This window comes from Hemicordylus capensis, chromosome 15, assembly GCF_027244095.1.
Source record: "Hemicordylus capensis ecotype Gifberg chromosome 15, rHemCap1.1.pri, whole genome shotgun sequence".
Lineage (NCBI taxonomy): Eukaryota > Metazoa > Chordata > Lepidosauria > Squamata > Cordylidae > Hemicordylus > Hemicordylus capensis.
This window is the reverse complement of record NC_069671.1, coordinates 6,920,072-6,940,210: the sequence shown is the minus strand read 5'-3', so window position 1 is coordinate 6,940,210 and position 20,139 is coordinate 6,920,072. Positions and strand designations below refer to the sequence as shown.

General features: G+C 44.3%; 1 protein-coding gene across 25 annotated transcripts in view; it reads left to right on the top strand.

Moving 5' to 3' along the window:
* Positions 1-20,139, top strand: part of FBRSL1 (fibrosin like 1) — a 788,945-nt gene that overhangs the window by 763,758 nt on the left and 5,048 nt on the right. For 13 of the 25 annotated variants that reach the window (XM_053280504.1, XM_053280497.1, XM_053280503.1 and 10 more), the window contains 7 exons: positions 7,660-7,731; positions 8,606-8,644; positions 9,606-9,677; positions 9,996-10,079; positions 12,557-12,689; positions 17,795-17,878; positions 19,405-19,488. In XM_053280504.1, the coding sequence (XP_053136479.1) occupies positions 7,660-7,731; positions 8,606-8,644; positions 9,606-9,677; positions 9,996-10,079; positions 12,557-12,689; positions 17,795-17,878; positions 19,405-19,488 (568 nt within the window). The remainder of the gene's footprint in view (positions 1-7,659; positions 7,732-8,605; positions 8,645-9,605; positions 9,678-9,995; positions 10,080-12,556; positions 12,690-17,794; positions 17,879-19,404; positions 19,489-20,139) is intronic. The other 12 variants (XM_053280521.1, XM_053280512.1, XM_053280519.1 and 9 more) reach the window with 8 other exon arrangements.

Genomic DNA, 20,139 nt, shown 5'->3' with positions numbered 1-20,139 from the left:
CCTTATCTCCCTAGTAACATATAATAAAAAAACATGTGACATGATGTCATCCATACTCAGCCTTTTCCCCACCCCCTGCAGGTGGCAGCCAATGAATTAGAGGGTTCTTTGAGTGCAATTACATCATGTCACCAGTTATTGGGGAGACATGTAGAAAGGTGTCAGTCAGTAGCTGCCATACATCTTTCAAAACATCTAGTTAGGCCCTATAACAACTGCTCTGCACATAACTTTTTTCCTACAGTTGTAGGGAAAAAATCCTACCTCACCCTTTGAAGATGCTACTGTGTGTACACATTATAAGCAGTGATTGGGGGTAGATTATGAAGACAGTGGATTTGCACACAGGGCAAAATAGTAATGTGTGAAGTCTTCATGTACAGAAGGGTGCATGGATGTTCAATTTTCCCCCCTACCCCCGTATAGCAAAGACACTGGATGTGCCAAATGGCCCTTAAATTGTGACAGCTCTCAAATTGGTCATCAAATTAACAGCTGCAGTGAAACTGACCGGCAGAAACAATGCCATCTGTGAAAACTGATCAGCTAAGCTGCAACCTCTGTTTGCAATTAGGCTCTTCTCCTACCACTCGGTAACCAGCATTATATAGGAAGCCAGCCATTACTGCCTTGTGGAAATGCGGCTCAAAAGGGTGGGGTGTAACAAGCTGCTTTCTGGGAAGGAGGGCAGTGTTATCAATGGAAAACATCCTAAGCATGGCTCACAGTCAGATTGGTCAGCATGGTTTTTCCCTCATCCCTACACTCTCTTAAGAACATGAGAACAGCCCTGCTGGATCAGGGCCATCTAGTCCAGCATCCTGTTTCACACAGTGGTCCACCAGATGTTTCTCAGAGCTACCCAAACCCTGAAATATTTTGCAAACATGATACTTGATAATATAAACGATTGACAGAATTTTAACTCTCATGGGAGTAAGAATGATTGTAAACATTGAGCCTAGCATGGGTTCCACAGGCAGCTTTTGAGTTGTCACTCTGCTGTGCAGTAGAAATAGGACACGAGACTGGGAGCTGGGCTCCTGGCATTGCCACGAAAGGTCCCAGCCTCTGAGCTCTTACGCTGGGAGCTGGCCCAGCCCCTTCCGCTGGCATTGCAGCCTGGCACATTGTATGCCACTCAAGAGGGCAGGTACACAGAATGCCTGGTGGGTTGGAACCACCCTAGCATGGTATCCTGAGGGCTGCAGAGATGGCCCTGTACTCCTCAAGCACTGGCACAGTCTGGCACCAACCAATGCCTGTAGCAGGGGGATAGAACGGAAATGCATGAAGCAAGCACCTCCAAGGCTGATGCATCAGAAGCCGCTAATTTTTTTTCATCTCTGTGTGGAATGAGTTTTGTTCTGGGCGGCAGTGTCAAGGCACTGTGTGCGCATGTGCATTCAGAGTGGGGCCTTCCTAATTCAACCTGAGCGGGATCTAAAATGAACTGAGTGGACCTCAGAAAACTTGTTACCACACATGCATGCGCACGCTTTAGAGGGAACAGTGATCAGAAGCCTTTGCTTGCTGTTTTCATTAAGTGGAGTTTAAAAAGAATATTCATGGTGCTCAGCTTGAGATTTCCTTCTTCTCGTTTATAAAGACCTTTACTTTGTAAAAATGTGCTGAAACGTTAAGCCCATTTCAGAAGGGAGAGGAAAAACAATCCATAATATGCTGACAGTTATTGATTGCAGGGTGAAGGGGAAGCTTGGGTTTGTTTTGATAAAGCCACATTCTTATGTGATGGGGTTCTATGGATACCTTGTCATTTCTGCAAGCACATCTCTATACAGAGATGAGGACCATTTGGCAGAAGAGACAGCCTTGCTATCTGTTCAATTCTGTATTTGCAAAAAGAAGCAGCTTGTAGCTTTTTGTAGCTTGCAGTACCAACAAGAAGTGTTAGTTTCAGCTGGCTTTCTGAGAGCTTATGGTCATGAACAAGAATTATATTGCTTGTGAGATACAACTGCTGGTTGTGTAGCTCTTTTATTTTCAGGTTCTTATGCCTTCTTTCCAGGGTTTGCCCGTGAACTGAACCTAATGTTCTAGTTATTTATCTGCTTATCATATTTGTATGCCACCATTCCTCCCATTAACTCAGGGCATCATAATGGGTTTTCCCATTTCCTTTTCACATATCATTCCCATTGTTTCTCTGTGAAGGTGATTAGGCTGAAAGATAAGTGATTAGACAAAGGTAATCTAGTGAGTTTATGGCAGAACAGAGATCTGGACCTTGAACTCTCTGCTCCAGATCCACTATTCTATTCACTACTGTGCTGGCTCTCATTCCAAGCTGTCCCTCACTGACCCTGTAGAATCCCCAATTCCTGCCCAGTTTCCTTGTTTGCTTGCCACAGTGTCTCATATCTGCAGTAGACTGCTGGGATGGTTGCCAAATGTGATGGTTGTTGCTTAGCTGCTCTCCCCATTCTGTTCTGACAAGGGATCCAAAGCTGGGGAAAGCAACTGCCTCCAAATAATGCTGGCTGACCCAGTCATGGGTCTTGATTTTCTGTGAGTGTACAGATTTCATTTCCAAAGGGGCCTCTGCTCAAGTCAGTTGACACAGTAGATATAATCGTCCTCTGGTCTGATCCAGCAGAGCTTTTATGTAGATCCAGGGCAGTACCGTAGTTTCATGAAACTCAATATCAGGAAGGAAGGAACTTTGCTGAAGAACTATCATACCTGAAGGCCCAAGACCAATACCCTCTAAGTACAGGGGTGACTTCACACAACCGTTTTTGAGCTTATTTCAAAGAGCTCAACTGCCTTTCCTTTCAACCCAGTTTTAATCAGTCCAAGGTAAATGACTGTGTGAATAGGTTAGCCCTGTTAATCCATCCATTATGTTATTATAGAAAAAAGACGACTGCAGGGAGACATGATAGAGGTCTATGAAATCATGCATGGTGTGAAGAAAGTGGATAGAGAGAAATTTGTCTCTCTCACACATAACACTAGAACCAGGGGTCATCCCATAAAATTGATTGCCGGGAACTCTAGGACCAACAAACAGAAGTACTTTTTCACACAATACATAATCCACTTGTGGAATTCCCTGCCGCAAGATATGGTGACAGCCAACAACCTGGATGACTTTAAGAAGGGGTTAGATAACTTCATGGAGGAGAGGTCTATCAACAGCTACTAGTTCAAGGGCTGTGGGCCACCTCCAGCCTCAAAGGCAGGATGCCTTTGAGTACCAGTTGCAGGGGAGTAACAGCAGGAGAGAGGGCATGCCCTCAACTCCTGCCTGTGGCTTCCAGTGACATCTGGTGGGCCGCTGTGCAAAATAGGATGCTGGACTAGATGGGCCTTGGGCCTGATCCAGCAGGGCTGTCCTTATGTGCTTATGTTCTTATCAGTACTTGTGAATGCTTATGTACAAGAAGTGACAGGACAGTTTAATTCAGTTGGGTTGTCAGAAACAAATTAGTTTGCTGTAAGCCCCAAAAAGGGCTGTGTAGACCAGCCTTGAAAGCAATTGATTTTTGCTAAAAGTGAGTTTAATTTCCACATGATTCAAGGATATTTTCACTCTTCTGAAGTCAACTGTAGGCTAGCCCAGCATGGAGACAATGTTGAATGCCATGTTAAAATGTAGTCAAAATATATGGCAAGTTTTCATTCTGAATTTTTAGGAGTCCACCCACTCCCTACTCACTGTGTTCAGAAGACACACATAGAATGAAACTGCTCAATGTTCTCTAACGACACATGAATCTATCCTGTGGGGACACCACTTTCCATATTCGCAACTTCATATAGCTAAACTTGGCTGGATTGGAAGCATGCGGATGCACCTAAATTATCTATAACATGCTGCAATAATGATTCACCTCCCTGGAGAAAAGATAAAGCTGAAGTCTTTGGAGCAGGGCAAAAACCCACACAAATCATCCTAACCTTTTTCTCCTCCTCAGACTTTCCTCTTCCTCCCATGTGGTTGCTTAAAGCCCTAGATCATCATGACAGACGCATTCGGTGGATGGCCATGGCATAATGAATTCTGTCCTCCTTGCCCTATGAAGCAAAGAGTTTGTTTTTGTTTCCCTCCCCACTTCTCATGTCACTTCCCCGAGGCCTCATATGTAAATCCCCACCACATGAATCCAACTTGACTGCAAACTTCTTAGCTACTTTCCCAAAGGCCATTTCTCATGAGCTAAGAACTTGAAAAGGTCAAAAGTATTCAATTTACTTTGCCGAAGGAAGCATTTCCATCTGTCTTCGGGGGGGACAGAAGGACCAAAGGGCACTCTATCACTCACACCATTAATGTGATGTGACCTTAAAATGCATCATAGCTGTTATTTTTGCCTCCCAACCCATCAGTTTGCAAAAGGGACCTGACAGCCCTTCCATTTGCAGGGGTCCCCCCCCCCTTCCTTTGTACACACAATGCTGGATTCTATCATTTGTTCTTTTTTCCAGCTTAAAAAAAAACACCCTTGAGTTGTCATACTTAAATTACAGTGGTATGTTCACAGGTTGCTCCTAAAGCCTGCCTGTTTGAAATCTGACAGCAGTTTGGCCTGTATCACGAGCTAAATGTCTAGCTAGGGAATTAGCTAAACTTTCTGCACTCATCATAGAGAGCAACAGGTGCTGCACCATAGGAAGGAAAAAGACGGATGGCTGGCCCAGAGCCCCACCTTCCCCAGCAAGTTGAGAAAAAACTGCAGAAAAAGGAAAAGGCACGTCATCGCACAGGTGGATACACAACTTCAGGACTTGATTAACCATTGTGCTAATTACTCCACAGAATAGCACTCCAATTATAGATGAATCTCTGATATTCAGTAACATCATGTGATTCCCAAACATATTACTTTCTCCTCCTAAGTTTGCAAACTCAGATCTTGTATCTTTTATTTTAAGATATTCTAAAGTGCACAACTGCATCCAGAAATATTCTCACAAAATGTGATGTTTGCTTGGGATGTGCAATTTGATGCGGGCACGAATTGGGGGCAATTCACAGATTAGACATGAATTGAATTGCCCCTTAAATGAAGGGGCTGATTTGAGGTCAAATCGAATCTGCCCCGATTTGGCGCAAATCGAGCAGCCATTTTGGCTAGCTTTCCCCCCTTCTTGATTGTTTTTCTGGTTTCTGGCTTCCAGTTGAAGTGAGATCTCCTTGCTTCTTGCTTGGCTTGGTATCATATAGATCAAGTGTTGGCATGGGCAACTGTGCCCCCATTGGCTGGGGGGAAGGAGCAGGGAGGAGGAACATTTTTTGAGGGAATTTCAAAATACAATATTCAAAGGGAGTGGAGGCAGAGAAAGAGTCCTTATGAAGAAGAAGATACATCAGAAGGAAGGCAGGAGGGAGGTTTGATTTTATTTTATTTTTAATTAATTAAACAGATTTTTATACTGGCTAAAACTTGCATCTCTGGGCAGCTTACAATTTTGTGGTTTTCTTTTTTTCAGCACTGAGTATAATGCTGTGCTATTGCTGCTATAACTGTTTTGCTGGATCTCAGATTGACAAAGGGGGGACAAAAAAGGAGGGAATTTCAAAATGTATTCAAAGGGTCAGGGAGGCAAAAAGAGAGAGCCCTTACATCAGGAGAGGAGGAAGGAATCAAAGAAGGTTTGATTTTGTGGTTTTCTTTTCTCAGCACTGAGTATAATGGTGTGCTACCTATTGCTGCTATAATTATCTAGTTTTGCTGGATCTCAGACTGACAAGGCAAAACTTGGTTACCTGCCCACCTGCCTTGAGTTGTGGTTTTGGTTTGGTCTGTTTATGAGATGGTGTTGTGGTGAGAAATGGAAGTGGCAGCTCAGCTGTGTGTGTGTGTGTGTGTCTTGTGTGTAATATTTCTTGGTGATTGCTGTGATGAGCTCAGTGTCTGGCCTTGAGACTAACTTGTGCTTCACTCACTGCTCTTGTCTGTTCTGCCTTCTGCATTGCAAGGTGTACTCAATCAAAATGTGGCTGAAGATTTTGTTCTAGTTGAGCTTATGGCTATGCTTGCTGGCTGCTAAGGGTGCTGCTGGGGCAGCTTTTGCAGTGCTGAAGTAAGGAGTCATAATTGTGTGAGAGAGAGCAACTTGTGTCAATGATGCTACTGTAGCACAGGCACTGTGGCCTGCTATGGATTCTGGGTGAGTGATTCTTTTTTGGCCAGCTTTGTACTGTGTGTTTGGCAAAATGTAGTGTTCTGATGTGTGTCTGGAGGGACTGTGTGTGCTTCTGTTCTGCAATAATTTTTTTTTTGGAAGGCAGGGTTGCAAAATGTATGCAGGCTGCTTGTTTTGCCCATAGGGAACATAAACCACTCTGCTGTTCCGCATAGGTAGGTCCTAGGGACACCAAAGTGGGTTGAGTGTTGGGGCATGACCCTACCTACCTAACATCCAACCCACAAGACAATTGGGCAACCAGGTGATTTTTAATAAAAATTTGGGTTAGTAGGTCAAGTAGTGGTAGGTAGGCTGGAATGGATCATGCCATAAGACCCAACCCACTTTGCTGTCCCTAGGACCTACCCATGGGGAACAGTGGGGTCATTCAAGTTCCTCATTGTTCCCAATGGGCGATTCACAATTTTTTTCTTTCAAATGTCTGATTTGATTCATAAAATCGGCCAGCTATGGTCAGTTGGTTTGACGAATCAATTTGGTTCAAATTTCTGCAAATTGATTTTTTGCAGACCTCTAATGTTTGCTGAAAGGCAGAGTGGCCTTGTTCAGCCCCAACACAGCATCCCTGCAGTGGTTGTTGCTAATGTCTACCTTTGTGTTTTGTTTTCAGACTGTGAGCCTTTTGGAGACAGGGAACCATTTTCTTATGATTCACTTTCTATATAAACCACTTTGAGAACTTTTTATTGAAAAGCAGTATATAAATAGAAGTGTTAGTAGTGGCTTCTGTTAGTTTTCCCTGCTAATTTCTTTTAAGAAGTTATCCAGGTGAATTGGGGCACGAGTACAATGATGCAAGTCCACATTTAAAATAGGCAAAGGTGTCATTAATCAGCGTGAAGAGGCAGGGCAGAGGGCAGGAAGAGAGACAGAACAAGACTTCTATCCAGCTTAATTGCAGACGTTTGTCCTCTTGAATGAAGTAATCCAGGAAGTGACATGCACACTGTGGCTGTACGTAAGATTTTCCAAGGCAGTTGACAATTTCAAATAAAATCATATCACAGTAAAGCAACTTGCCGGGGGGGTGGGGGGGGGGGGCACTTTTACCATCATATGCTGAAAGTTTGGATTCCAGTTATTTTGTGCCTTTGACCATCACAATCTCAAATGTATCCCTGAGGTCATGAGGACTGACCTCAGGGCACTTTTTACAACTGGAAGCTGAGATTCTCAAGATACCCTGTGGGGCAGTGAAAGATGCTGAGTTGGGGGGAGGGATCTCTCTTTTCCTATAATTAAATAATTTTGAAGCAGTGGACCAATTCTATTCCTAGCACTGCCACTTACCTCAGCAGGCCATATAACGTTTGCGAGCCTCTCCCCCCATCACAACATGAGCTCATAGCAACACTGTGTGAACACTGTCAGAAGCCACCTGCCGAACGTCTTAAGAGTATCGCAGGTTGTCATGCGCGTAAGCCCTAGCATTGCTGGAGCACTAGAACCTGGATCATGGGTGCTTCTGTTTCTTCCTTGTAGACTTCAAATCCGATCGATGTAGCAAGTAGGCCTGGTGCAGTGCACCACACACTTCTGCAGAAGACACCCGGGGTACGTACAAAAACACACAACTTCTCTCCCACTTCTTTCCTCCGATTCATTCTAAAAGGTTGAGCATTGTAAAGTGAAGCATGATGTCAGCACCTGTGACAACGTGACCATTTTTAATGCTTTTATTAAACAAAAAATATGGTTTGAGTCCTCCCACCCCCACCCACCCTGGTTTCTTATTTTTGGCCACAGTCTTTGTTCTGCCAGTTTTCAGGAGCCCAAGTGTTGAAAATGGGGAAGTGTTTCCATTGTGGAAATGTAGCACTTTGTCATTTCGTCATTGTCGTCATTCTGAAAGGAGAGAGTGAGAAGCATTGAACCCTCACTTGGCAGACCTGAATTTCAAGACAGTAGGCTGGCGGACATCAGTAGATCAAGTGGCTGGATCACTTTGTTACTTTTCTGAAGCTTTTACTTGTTTCTTTTTTTGTCACACTCACCAGGGCTTATTAGTTAGTTATAAGTTTATTCGGTCATTGACCAGCAAATCAGGGCTGATTAGTGTGATGTCTTTGGTCTGCTTATATACAAGAAACCACACAAACGGTCATGCAGGCTGGATGGGTTCAGGTGGGCTCTGGCTCTGAACTTGGGAAAACTGGAATACATTGTTTGTTTCTTCCTCTTCCTCTTCTTCTTCTTCTTGATGCCTCTTAGAAAGCCATGCTCCCATCAGCACTACAATGCAGGGTATTTGACACCATTTCAGACTTGGTGCAAAATAGTGAAGGGAGATTTCCTCTGTAGAGAGCCACTCTTCTTGTGTGTTTTTGTTACTTTTAGTTAACTCTTCCCTTGAATGAAATCCCTTAATTTCCCTCTGTATGGACCAGTTTTCAGGGAAGACTGATCTGCTGTTCCACATTTTCCTTAGGTGTCTGACCCGTATCGGCCTCCAGTACGAGTAAGTAAGGTTTGTCTGGGATTTTTTTTATCTTTTTTGATGGAAATGTAATGTAGGTTCTTTGAAAGTGTACATGTATATGACATAAGCCAGTCTTGCAGCTTTTGAAGTACCTGCAGGGATACTTTTGTTTCAGATCATACGTTTGGCTTTCTGCACCATGCAAAACTGAATCCTGCAACCTGCATAAATTATTCAAATTAAGCAACTGCATAGTTAAACACATTTCTCTTGCATAATTTATTCTGTTATATTTGCTAGTTAAAAGGAAGGGGTATAGAACTACTCAGGTCACTTTATCCCTGCTTGCAGAACACTGGATCTTTTATGCAGAAATCCACTTTTGGAAATTTGCATAATGACACAACCTACATGTACATAGATTTACTTTGCATATTGGACTGCACTTTTGTTTAAGGAAGTGTCGTCCCCCCCCCCCGCTTTTCTCTCTCTCTTTTTCTTTCTTGCTAATGACTAAGAAGGAAAGTTGAGGCTTCTGCAGTAACAGATGGGACTCTTGAGACATACATAAGAACGGAAGCAATGTTAGGAGAAGTCACTACCATTATACTACACAATAAGTCTTTGAAAGAAATTGCTTACAGATATTCAGTCCTTTTTCAAGCCCTGCTGGATGCTAATCTGACATTCCCCCCCCACCAGAAAAAAACAAACCCTGAGCAGGGCCTCACTGGCAGATCTTAACGTATAGGGCTGGGGGAGTCCTGTGGGATGATGCCCTACCCGCTGTGCAATGCAGGAATTTGTTACAGTATCTTCCGTCCTATAAAAATAATTAAAATTGCTTCAAAAAGATAAAAACAAACTAGCTTGTTCAACATTCAGCATCATGAACAGCTAGTCTCTTTGGTGAGCTTCTGATGATAATGAAACAAGTCAAGTGTGTGAGTATATACAGATTGCTGGTATTTTAAGTTTAAGCCTCCATTTTTAATCCCTTTGATTACAGAAGCCCGGCAAGTGGTGTGCAGTTCACGTACAGATTGCGTGGCAGATCTACCATCACCAGCAGAAGATAAAGGTAAATGAGCACATTTATTCAGTGACAAGAAGCCTTCTGGCATACAGGCTGCGCTCCCACTGCACCCTCTGATTAACAAACCAGTAGCTTCTCAAGGTTTTGCTTTCGTTTGCAAGGTGCGGAATTAATTAAGACTTTCCATCTTTTAACATCTATCGTAGAACTATAAATGGTTGCGCTTGTCTGGTGGGCAGGGCAGCCTGGTAGCAAAACAAGTAGAAGGTATTAAATATGCATCCGAAGAAAAGCTGGGAGGTTTGCGGGGAGGGCGGGGCGTACAAGGCACGCGTGTTTAATATCATTTCCCTTCTGCACTAGTACCTCCTGTGGAATATGGAGTGTTATCCTGTTCAGAGTGAAATGAGCGGTACGGTGAAGGACATTTTACAAAACATAGAGCAGGCGAGTAGAATGACAGTCATTGTGTCAGAGGTGCTTGGGGGTTTTCTTCTGCGGTCTTGTGTGGAGGGGAGGGATGGAGGGGGACTGTGAAACTGGAGAGGTAAGAATGTTAGGAATAGCTGGTTCCCCCTGCCCAAGTGTTTGGCCTAAAACCTTTAGAATGCTGCACTTGGAAGCTGCCAGACGCCACAGTCTTCAAGCCACTTAAGTCTTGAGTGATCCCAGTGAGATCAGTGCTGCATCTCCTGAGCATTATTTTCAGGACTGCAGTTAAATTCTACAAGGAGACCCAAAGGGTTCAGCAAAAACCCGCTTTGCCATGTGCGTGCATTAGCGCAATCCAAGCTATAGAAGGTGGCATTGCCATGTTGTGGAATTCTGGTGCAATGATTGAGGGTGGTTATAAGAATTCTGGGCGATATATTGGGCCCGTGGGAGGTCCATTGGTAAGAAATGCTAAAGGATATTCTTAGCCTAGGGGAGGGGGAGAAAGAAATGTAAATAATAAGTCAGCCACTTAAGAGTACCTGAGCTTCAAAATCTTGGTTTAGCAGCAACCACAGATGCAAGTACTTGACACTCTGTGGTTGGTTAATTTTTGTAGACGTCGCTTGACAACTGCTGAATGCTGCAAAGGTGTTTTGGACTGCAGAGCCACAGAAACCTGGGCAAATAAAATAGATCCATTTTGCATGTAGAGTAATTAATTCAGTACAGTCAAATGGGTTGTGTTGGATGCCCTTCTCTCCATTACCATCAAAACCACTTTTAGTTTTACTCATTAATTCACCCCAAATGTTTACTGCCATAGCTGAGGAACCTAGTGCCACAAAAAAGCAGAAATTGGGTTCAGTCCACAACCTATTCATCCAATGACATGGAGCTAGATGGCACACACTGTCAGGTTCAGTGAATGTATTGTATTTTTAAGCAGAAACAGTCAGAGAAAGACACAGGGTTGGATCGGCGGGGTGGGTGGGGGTGGGACACGCAACATTTGGGGAAGTACCTTTTGCTCATGCAAGGCACCTTTGAATCCAACCCTCAACTTTTTGGTGAAAGTTAATAAGGCTAGAAAGAGTTTAATCTGACTGAGTCACCATCTTCCCTACTTCAACATTGCCTGAACTCCAGAGGAAACTTACTGAAGTAGAAATGGTTCAGACACATTCCTTTATCTATATATCTCCAGTGGTAACTAAGGGAGTGCCATAGCCAGTTCCCATGTTGAGCTAGAGCCATAGCCCAGTGCTAGAGTATTGATTGGCATGATTGAGGTACCAGGTTTGACTCCTGGCATCTAATTGCAAGCTCTCAGGTAGCAGGGCCTTTGCCTAAGGCTCCTTAATGACAGATACACTATCAGTTTGATTTTGTATAAAGTGGCTTCTCGTATCAAACTCTGGTTTTGCTTGACACACTGGATGGAACTGGACAACCATGTCTCATCCTCCGCTCTCCCCTAGTGACATGCAATAAAACTCATCCTGTGAGTTTCCCTGTCTTGGCAAGCAACAGCCAATGAACGGGAGGGTGGCAGCGAAGTCAGAGTTCTCTATCACACCACATGTCTTGTTGGATGGCACGCTATAAGGGGAAAGAGGTGGAAGTGTACGGGGCAGCAGCCCCACAGCTTCCTAATGTCCAGTCTGCCTTCCGTGGTTGTACGATGCACGGGCCTTCCGTGAGTCACTTAGAGCTTCCCATCCATGGGAGAGAAGCATGAAATTTCTGCTTGACCTCCATGGATACAGCGGAATGTCCTCCTAACAAACAGAGCACTGTCCATTCCTTGCACTTCATTACAGACCAGTCTTAACAGCATGTGAAGGGAAGTTCAGCCCTCAGAGCATATTCAGGGCATGGGCCGGTGGCTTGTGAAGCACTTTGAGTTGAAGCAGGGGATTCTTTCCACATCCTCTTCCTTTTCCATGAGTCTTTCATTTTGAGCTTTCTTTGCCCCAGGAAAGAGAGAGTCCGCACAAACCTCTGTCTCTTTCTGTCTGTCTCTCTCAGCTGAAGCAACCAAGCACGCGACTCTGTCATCCAGCTCTTTGAGGCCGGGTTCTGTCTGTAGCTTTCAGCCTGTAGAATATGTTATGGCAGGGCAAGGCTGCAGACTGATCCGAGGGGCGCATGCGACTCATCCGACATATCACGTTGCATTCTCCTGCTGAGTTAACGCCGTGGGGCTAAGAGCTCACTTCAAACTTTATTCATGTAGTGGTGGTGGAGGCGGCGGCGGCGGCAGCAGGCAGCTGAAAAGCTGCGGAGTGAAATGGCCTTCCAGAGGCTGCTGTCAGAGCGTGACGCGCAGTACGTGGCCACAGACGCTGCCGTCACTCTGGTTAACTCTCCCTGGCAGCACTAACGCAGGCCTGGCGTTTGAGACCCCCCCACACACACCGCCCCCATCCCACTCCCCGGTGAACAAAAGGAAAATGTATAATGAGATCTTTTTTTGTATCCTTTGACAGCAAATGCAGCTGGATCCCCACAAGCTCGAAATCGGTGGGAAGCTGGACCTCTTCAGCAGACCTCCTGCCCCTGGTATGTTTCCAGGGTTCCACTATCCCCAAGACCTTGCCCGACCTCTCTTTTCTACCACAGGTGAGGAGTCGTCTGTTGTATCAACCCTTGTCTCCTTCCAGTGCTCCTTTTGTGTGGTAAAATTAACGTTGATATGAGTGGAAATGTTGTCAGAATGTTTTCTTCCACTTAAGCCTGCTTGATCGATTTGGATACCAAGTATTAAGCCTTTGGGCCCAAATGCCTGTTAGAAATATCTTGTCGCCTGTGTTTAATAATGAAATTGGCCTGTACAAATCCGCTTTAGCTGGGTCTTTTCCTTCTACACAAATCAAGACCATCCTCTGCACCAAGACCAAGGGAAGAACCAACTCCTTCCCAGACACTCTGTTGATATGCACGATAATATACTGGTGGGCCAGTCTGCAGAATCGAGGCACAATACTGTCAGCAGGGGGGCTGCTATGCTTTCCATCTTGGTTCTCTTGCTGACTGCCGGCACTGCCTTAAGCTAAGTCTCCTGCAACATTCAAAACGCACACATGTATGCACACCTCCCACTGTTGTTCTTCTGGCTCGGCCCTGCCCTTTCCCTCTCCTTCCAAGTGTGTGTTCTCCACCCCAGGGGAACACCACACCTTGTCCTAACTGCTAGAACCCTGCACCACTAAACCCCCTCTGACTCTCAGTACTTTTAACTGTCATGACATGAAAACATTCAAGTTTACTGTCCACTTGAATGAAGGACAAGAATCTTGCTCTTCTAAGAAAAATAAGCTGTTGAACTCAAAACTCTTGATTCTTTGCGTTCCATGCTTCTGTTATTTATTTATTAAACTTCTATACCGCTCAAACTTTTGTCTCTGGGCGGTTATATTTTGTGATCTATGGTTTGTCATGGCACCATAACCCTATACCTCTGCCTGTAAGATTTGTAGGCTATTCTGACATCCTCTTTGGGCTTTCCCACTGCGTATTGCTTTTAAGCACCTGTTCACTCACCTAAAATCTCTTTGTTTGCTTGAGAATCACAAGGTTTTCCATTATTAAGAGGCACGTTTGCCTGACATTCAACGATCCACTGATGGGCTAATGGCAGAGCTAGGTTGCTGCCTAAGATTCAAATAGTGAAGGGTGTGCGTAAGAAATAGATTTATTAAAGGAGGCAAATTAATAGAAGCCTTTATTTCAACCCTAGATAAATAACCCCATTGCAACTCATCTGTGAGTATATTAATCACAGGAGTCAGACAGTAAATCTCAATAAAGTGAGCTATCGGAGAAGAACAGGGTGAACAAACATTGCAGCTCTTATATAGAGATGAATAAATCTTTGGCTCTACAGTATCTAAGGCTTTCTCCTCACCTTATCGAACAAGAGTGTAGTTGCTGTGAATCATGGGTTCTGCCACATTGCCTTGTTACTGTGGAAGACATAAGTTATCTTAGGCCCACCTGTCTCTAGGATGGATGTTCAGCTGCCTGGCAAACGTTATATTTAATAACTACCTGACAGCCCACAACGTTGTCCCCGGCTTTCTCCGGAGGATTTCTTTTTTTATTATTATTATCAGCCCTCTGTAGTCAACTTTGTAAGCCGTCTCCTTTGAGGAAATCTCCCATCCGTTATACACCTTCTGAAATCCTAAAGGATTAGAGAGATGACAGCCGCCATCCGTCTTGAAGCAGCTGAGCAAGTTGCAATGTTTATAGATAACACCAGGTCCCGTTAGCCCAAGCGCCTTTTCTCTCTGGAGTTTCCTTTACTCATTTTCTGGTTGCTTAGAGCTGATTCACATGATCACTTTGCAGCCATCCCAAGGTGAGGCCCACGTTGAAAGGCTCGTGTTTTTCAGAACCCTGGGATTCCTCAGAAGCTTCCCTGAAATATAGCTTGACCACAGTCACTCTTTCAGCTCCTGCAGTGTGCAGCTGCTGGCAGGTGTTCTTTCCAAACCACAGTTTTTTCAGACCCCTGATGCCCCACTTAGCCCAAACCTGCAACACGGGGCCTACTTTTAATTGTTTTACCATTTCTGTCTGTCTCTCTTTCTGGTGTTCTGATGAGAGAATTTGGGCAGATACAAATATGACAAATATTTATATACTGCTTTTCAACAAAAGTTCCCTAAGCGGTTTACATAGATATCAATCAATCAATAAAGACAGCTCCCTGTCCCCTAAGGGCTCACAGTCTAAAAAAGAAACATGATAGTCACCAGCAACAGCAGAGGGATGCTGTGCTGGGGGTGGAGAGGGTCACTTGCTCTCTCCCTGCTCAGTAAAGAGAATCGCCACTTTTAAAAAAGTGCCTCTTCGCTCAGTTAGCAAGGATGCAGCTTATCTTGCTGGATACCGCTGCTGAAATTCCCTGTTCCATGCAATGAGGAAAAGACACTCTCCGGTCACCCTGCCTCCCTTTGCCTCTTTCCTACACTCCCTCTTCCTTCTTTGAACAAAGATGCTGAATGTCATTGCAATGCAGGCACTGCTCCCAGTGAGTTCAGTGACCATTGCATCTTCCACCAAGTTGTGTGTGCCACTTAGAGGAGTAAACCTAAGGTCACTTCCCCTCCAGTCAATCCCATGACCAGCTGTATCCAGAAATGTAGTTTCTGTTATAACCTGAACATTAATTTATTTTAAAATAATTATATCCCACCTATTTTTCAATAGCAGTCAAGGCGGCTAACTTCATCATTTAAAACCAAAATAAGCATGAAAATTAAAAGCAAAGCAAAAACAGGAACGGAATCAGTACCAATTCAAAACATGAAATATATCAAGAGCAGAAAACCAGACCACAGGAGCCAAATAAATAACCCACACCATAAATAATTCAGCAGGACCTAGTTACTGTGAGAGTAATTGAAGTAGTCCATTATTGTAACACTGTATCCATTTTGCACATTGAACTGAATGCACCAAAGATGGGATTACGATTACTTGCATATCCTGCACCAGCATCTTTAATGCACAGAAAAGGAGATGAAAGAGTGTGCGATGAGGAGAAATTGTCTGTGTATCTCTGTTGGGCAGACAGCTTTGTGAAATCCCCTAAACAGATGAGTGATTCTGGACACTGCTACTCTCAAAAAACCCACAGCAACCATATACGTTACACACGCACACACTATCAGATTTACTGTCTGTACTTCTGCTGGCCATTTGAAACTCTGAAATCCCACCCACTAATCAAAGCAAAATTGAAACAAGCCAAGGTGATCCAATCAAATAATTCAGTTCTACGTGTTCTGCTTATCTTGTTTATGTTCACTTGAACATTTGGCTATTGTTGTTGGCTTCTTGTTTTTATTCACTGCCTTTAATTCCAACTTTGGGGAGGGCTCACACGTGCATGTGAATCGCTTGTTCGTTCAGCACTGGATGACTCTTGGCCAAATGTGTGAAATATCTCCCTTGAATCCTTATTATTGGTTATTATTATCAAGCAACCTTGAATATTGAATTCGCAGCAAGCAATACAAAAGTTCTATGTCTGGTGATAGATCTGGGATGGCCTATTCACACACATACCTCAGCACTTGATGCCACTATCTGCCTGCAGTGTACATGCATATGTGAACCCACCTCTAGACATACCTCTGTTGTTCCAAATACTAGTGTGTATGTTAAAAGCCTCCTGCCAAATCTGAAATGCTTGGAGGAAACAAGCATTTCAGATGGATAGAAAACACCCAAAGATTATCTGGATGGCCATGCTTTTTAACTTGCATATCTGGTTCTGCCTAATGCTGATAAAGGATGCTAGCTTGAATGCCCTCATCTTGTGCCGATACCCTGCATGGCCATGGTGGCCATCCCTAGACATACTTTTAGATAGAGAGTCATGGAAAAGCAAACCAAAATGAAACCATTTTTAACCATCTATGGGGTTCAAAAGGACTGGAAGAGCAACTTTTGCTTCCTACCAATGTTTGTGCCACAATTGTGCTCATTGTAAGCCTCATACAGTGTGATAATTTTCACTTAGGATCCAACAGTCCTTTTAAAGACTGCAACCTGGAAATTTCTGGTGTGTGATCTGCCCAGCATTTTCTTTCAGCACCTTCTGAATTGCATTTTGCATGACTTTATGGTGCTCACAGTAGAGACTTTCTTCCTGCTGCTTGATCTCAGGTGTTCCCCCCACATCTGCTATATTCCCATGACATCTTTATGGTATCAGAGAGGGGTTTGAAAGGAGCTCTAGTATGCCACATTAAAAGGAAAGAACTCAAAATCCTATACTGCAGATGACTTAGCCACCTTGATGGTGAGTTCTACAGAACAGCAAAAGTTTGCTTAGGGCTAAGAATGGTATAAAACTGGAATTTCTGTCTTTCTATGCTTAAAGGTGAAATAGGGATTCCAATCCATCCATACTACAAAATTGGGGGGAGGGGTGTGATAGTTGCTGCTTATTAGTTAATACAGAATAATATACTGAGGACCCTTATCCATATTGCATACTGCATTAGCAAAAACATCGAACATTGCCTGCTAAATTTTCTTTGCCGCCAAAGAGGGCTGAAATTTAAAGCTGAGATGCTGTGCTGGCAACTAACTTACACTGATAACCTGTTTTACCTTCAAGAAGCCCAGAGCGGTGGACATGGTTTTGTTGTTTATCTTCACAACAAGCCTGGGAGGCAGGTTAGTCTGAGAGAGAAGTTGCTGGCCCAGGGTCACCAGTGAGTTTCGTGGCTGACTGGGGATTGGAATGCAGGTCATCCTGCTCCTAGCCCAACCCTGTAACCACTACACCAGGCTGGCAACCGGGGCTATTGTAGGATACGAGCTAAAAGTGCACCCAATAAACCAGGAAGCTCCCAACTCAGATCTCCCATTTTGCAATACGGGGTGGTGGTCTCCATTAGAGGGCTGCTGTAAGGTTTACTGGGGTGATGTACGTGAAGCACTTTGGACTGCTTGAAAATACTACATGAATGCAAACTATTATCCCAGCTAGAAGGCGACATTTCATGGCCTCATCCTGGTTTTATGTGTTTCTTCCCAAGTTGCAATCTGTTTCGCTCAGGAGGAATAATAATGAGTTTCCCAGCTGCGTGCTGAACGAAGAGGTCAATTCTTGACTTTCTCTGTTGCTCAGTCACTAGATACTTGCCAGGGGTATTCTGCAAGTGTGCTCAAAATACAAGGGTATTTTTTCCTTGCCTCTGCAGGCTCTGCCCACCCAGCCACCACTCCCTTTGGACCATCGCCTCATCACAGCAGCTTCCTGCCTACTAGCCACTTGGCAGGTAGGTGTAAGTAAACCCTAACCCTTTCACATTTATCATAATGCTTAATATAAGTTCTGGACTGTTGTATCTGTAATGTTCAAAACTCTAAAGCACCAGAAGGCTTTAAGAAGAGGGACTCAACCCCTACCGGAAGGGGGAATTCCCCAAGCAACACCATCATCAGAGAACTGTCTTATAGGCATCCTGAAGAGAATCTACACAGACAAATTTATCCTTGTTAGCTGTTATGATTTTTCTGAGGTGGTGGCTTTGTTTGGAATCAGATCTAGGAAGGTGGATTAGAAGATCCACCAATATTTCCAAGAATTCCAGGACAACGAGTTTGGTCCTCCCAAACAGAAGGACTTCGGTCGTGTCCCCTTTTAAGAATGTTTCCAGATACGCCTTGAGTTGTTGCTAGGTAATGCAAGAGAGCCACAGGTTTTCCTCAGCAAAGCTTGACATGTAAAGGGGGCAGAAAAGAAGAAAACAGGCTTTACTTCTACAATGCTATAAGCAGATATGATTCAGGAGTGAATTGGCCTGGCTGTGTTGTCTCACTGCTGAATGTTGGCTTTCATAGGGCTGCAAGATAATAGAAAACATTTAAAACCACGAGATAGAAATACTAGCCATTGCACAAATTGCTCTTTTTTTCCTGTCTCTTTTCTCTTCCATTCTTCCTTCCTTCCTTCCTTTCTTTTTGGTGCTCCACCAGAACATCCCCAGAAGCTTTGTTGTAGAGTACGGACAGGCAGCAACATGCATCCTGGGAACTGCACACAGCTCCCAGGCATTCTCAGCACTGAACAATTCAGATAGAATGAGTTAACTACCGAACACAGCTTCAAGTGTATCTAACATTTGTGCATGTAATGTAAAAGCACTGCAAAGTGCTGGCTAGCAGCACTGTGATTGCTGGTCCCCCCCTTCCCATTGTCGAATTACTGATGCAGGAGCCCTTTGTTATCAGATACTGCAGTTCATAAAGTCTGACAAATTCTTCATTCATAGCTGGGACTATACAGTGCGACTTCGTGCGCACAATCCAGCGGACAGGGCCCAAGAGGGAGGATCAGTATATCAAAGGCCATGTTACACCTCTTCAGGTTTCTGCGAGGGCTCCTTCCCCTGCCCATTTGCCACCAAAAGTGGGGGGAAATCACACCAGAAATCAGTTTACAGCTTCTCATTCTGCCATTGCAATTCTAGGTGGATCGGGTTTCAGCTCAGTAGCTGCCCCCGTCACTTGGGCTCTTGGGCTGTTAACTTTCAGCTTCCCTCTCGCTTGGCATGCACAGAGCTTAACACCAGCACCTGTTTCATGGAGTAAAGTGCTGAAAGCCCTTCTCCATTTTTAACATGCTGGGAATTTTCTGTGCAAAGAACCTTGCAATGAGAAGGATCAGCTTAAAGTCTGGCCTAATCCTTCTTGGATTCAGACCATTTAAAAAAGAAGAGGAGGAGGAGGGGGGAGGGGAGGAGGGGGTGCGTTTCGTTCTCCAGCATTCTTGGCTAAATGCCAGCTAAAACCCTGTTTGCCTTTCCAGATCCATTTAGCAGGTCAAGCACCTTCAGCGGCCTTGGGAACTTAGGCAGCAATGCCTTTGGAGGATTAGGCAGTCATACTCTGAGTAAGTACTGGCTGGGTTACTGCAGACAAACCTCCTCTCCAGAGAAACCACATGCTCACAGCTGGTGGTAGTTTGTTTAAATTTTATTTTAAAAGAAAAAGCAAACCTCTTATTTCCTAACCTCCATTCTCCTTTTTTGGGAAGAAAAACACTGCACCTAAGTGTTCCAGGTCTCTGTGGTGGGAGCTTTTCCACAACTAATCCCCCACCTGCTGGCAACTCTCCTTCTGTTCCTTGCACTCTCCTCCCCCAAGGAAACGGGTCTGGTAGAGTCCTGTTCCATTTAATCACCTTCGTGTCTCTCGGGCCCACTTCTCACACTGTTTGTGAAAGGCATTATTGTGTGCTCCAGAGTCACGACTGCATTAAAAAACAAAACCCTGAAAACATAACGTCGGAACCATATCTTGGAGAAAAGCTATACTCTCTTCTGGAAATGCTAGATTCTTACCCTATTTGTGTTGTATTTTTGAGGGCTAATTCAAAAGTAATGGGTTCCAATCCAGGAGAAAGATGCGCAGCAATCCAGAATGTTTCCCAAAGCTGGAAAACTCAATTCAGGGGCCAGAAATGAAGGCGTCCCACTCACGGGGTTGCTTGGATATCACTGTTTGGACGCAGGAGTTAATAGAGGACTGGTTCCATCCATCC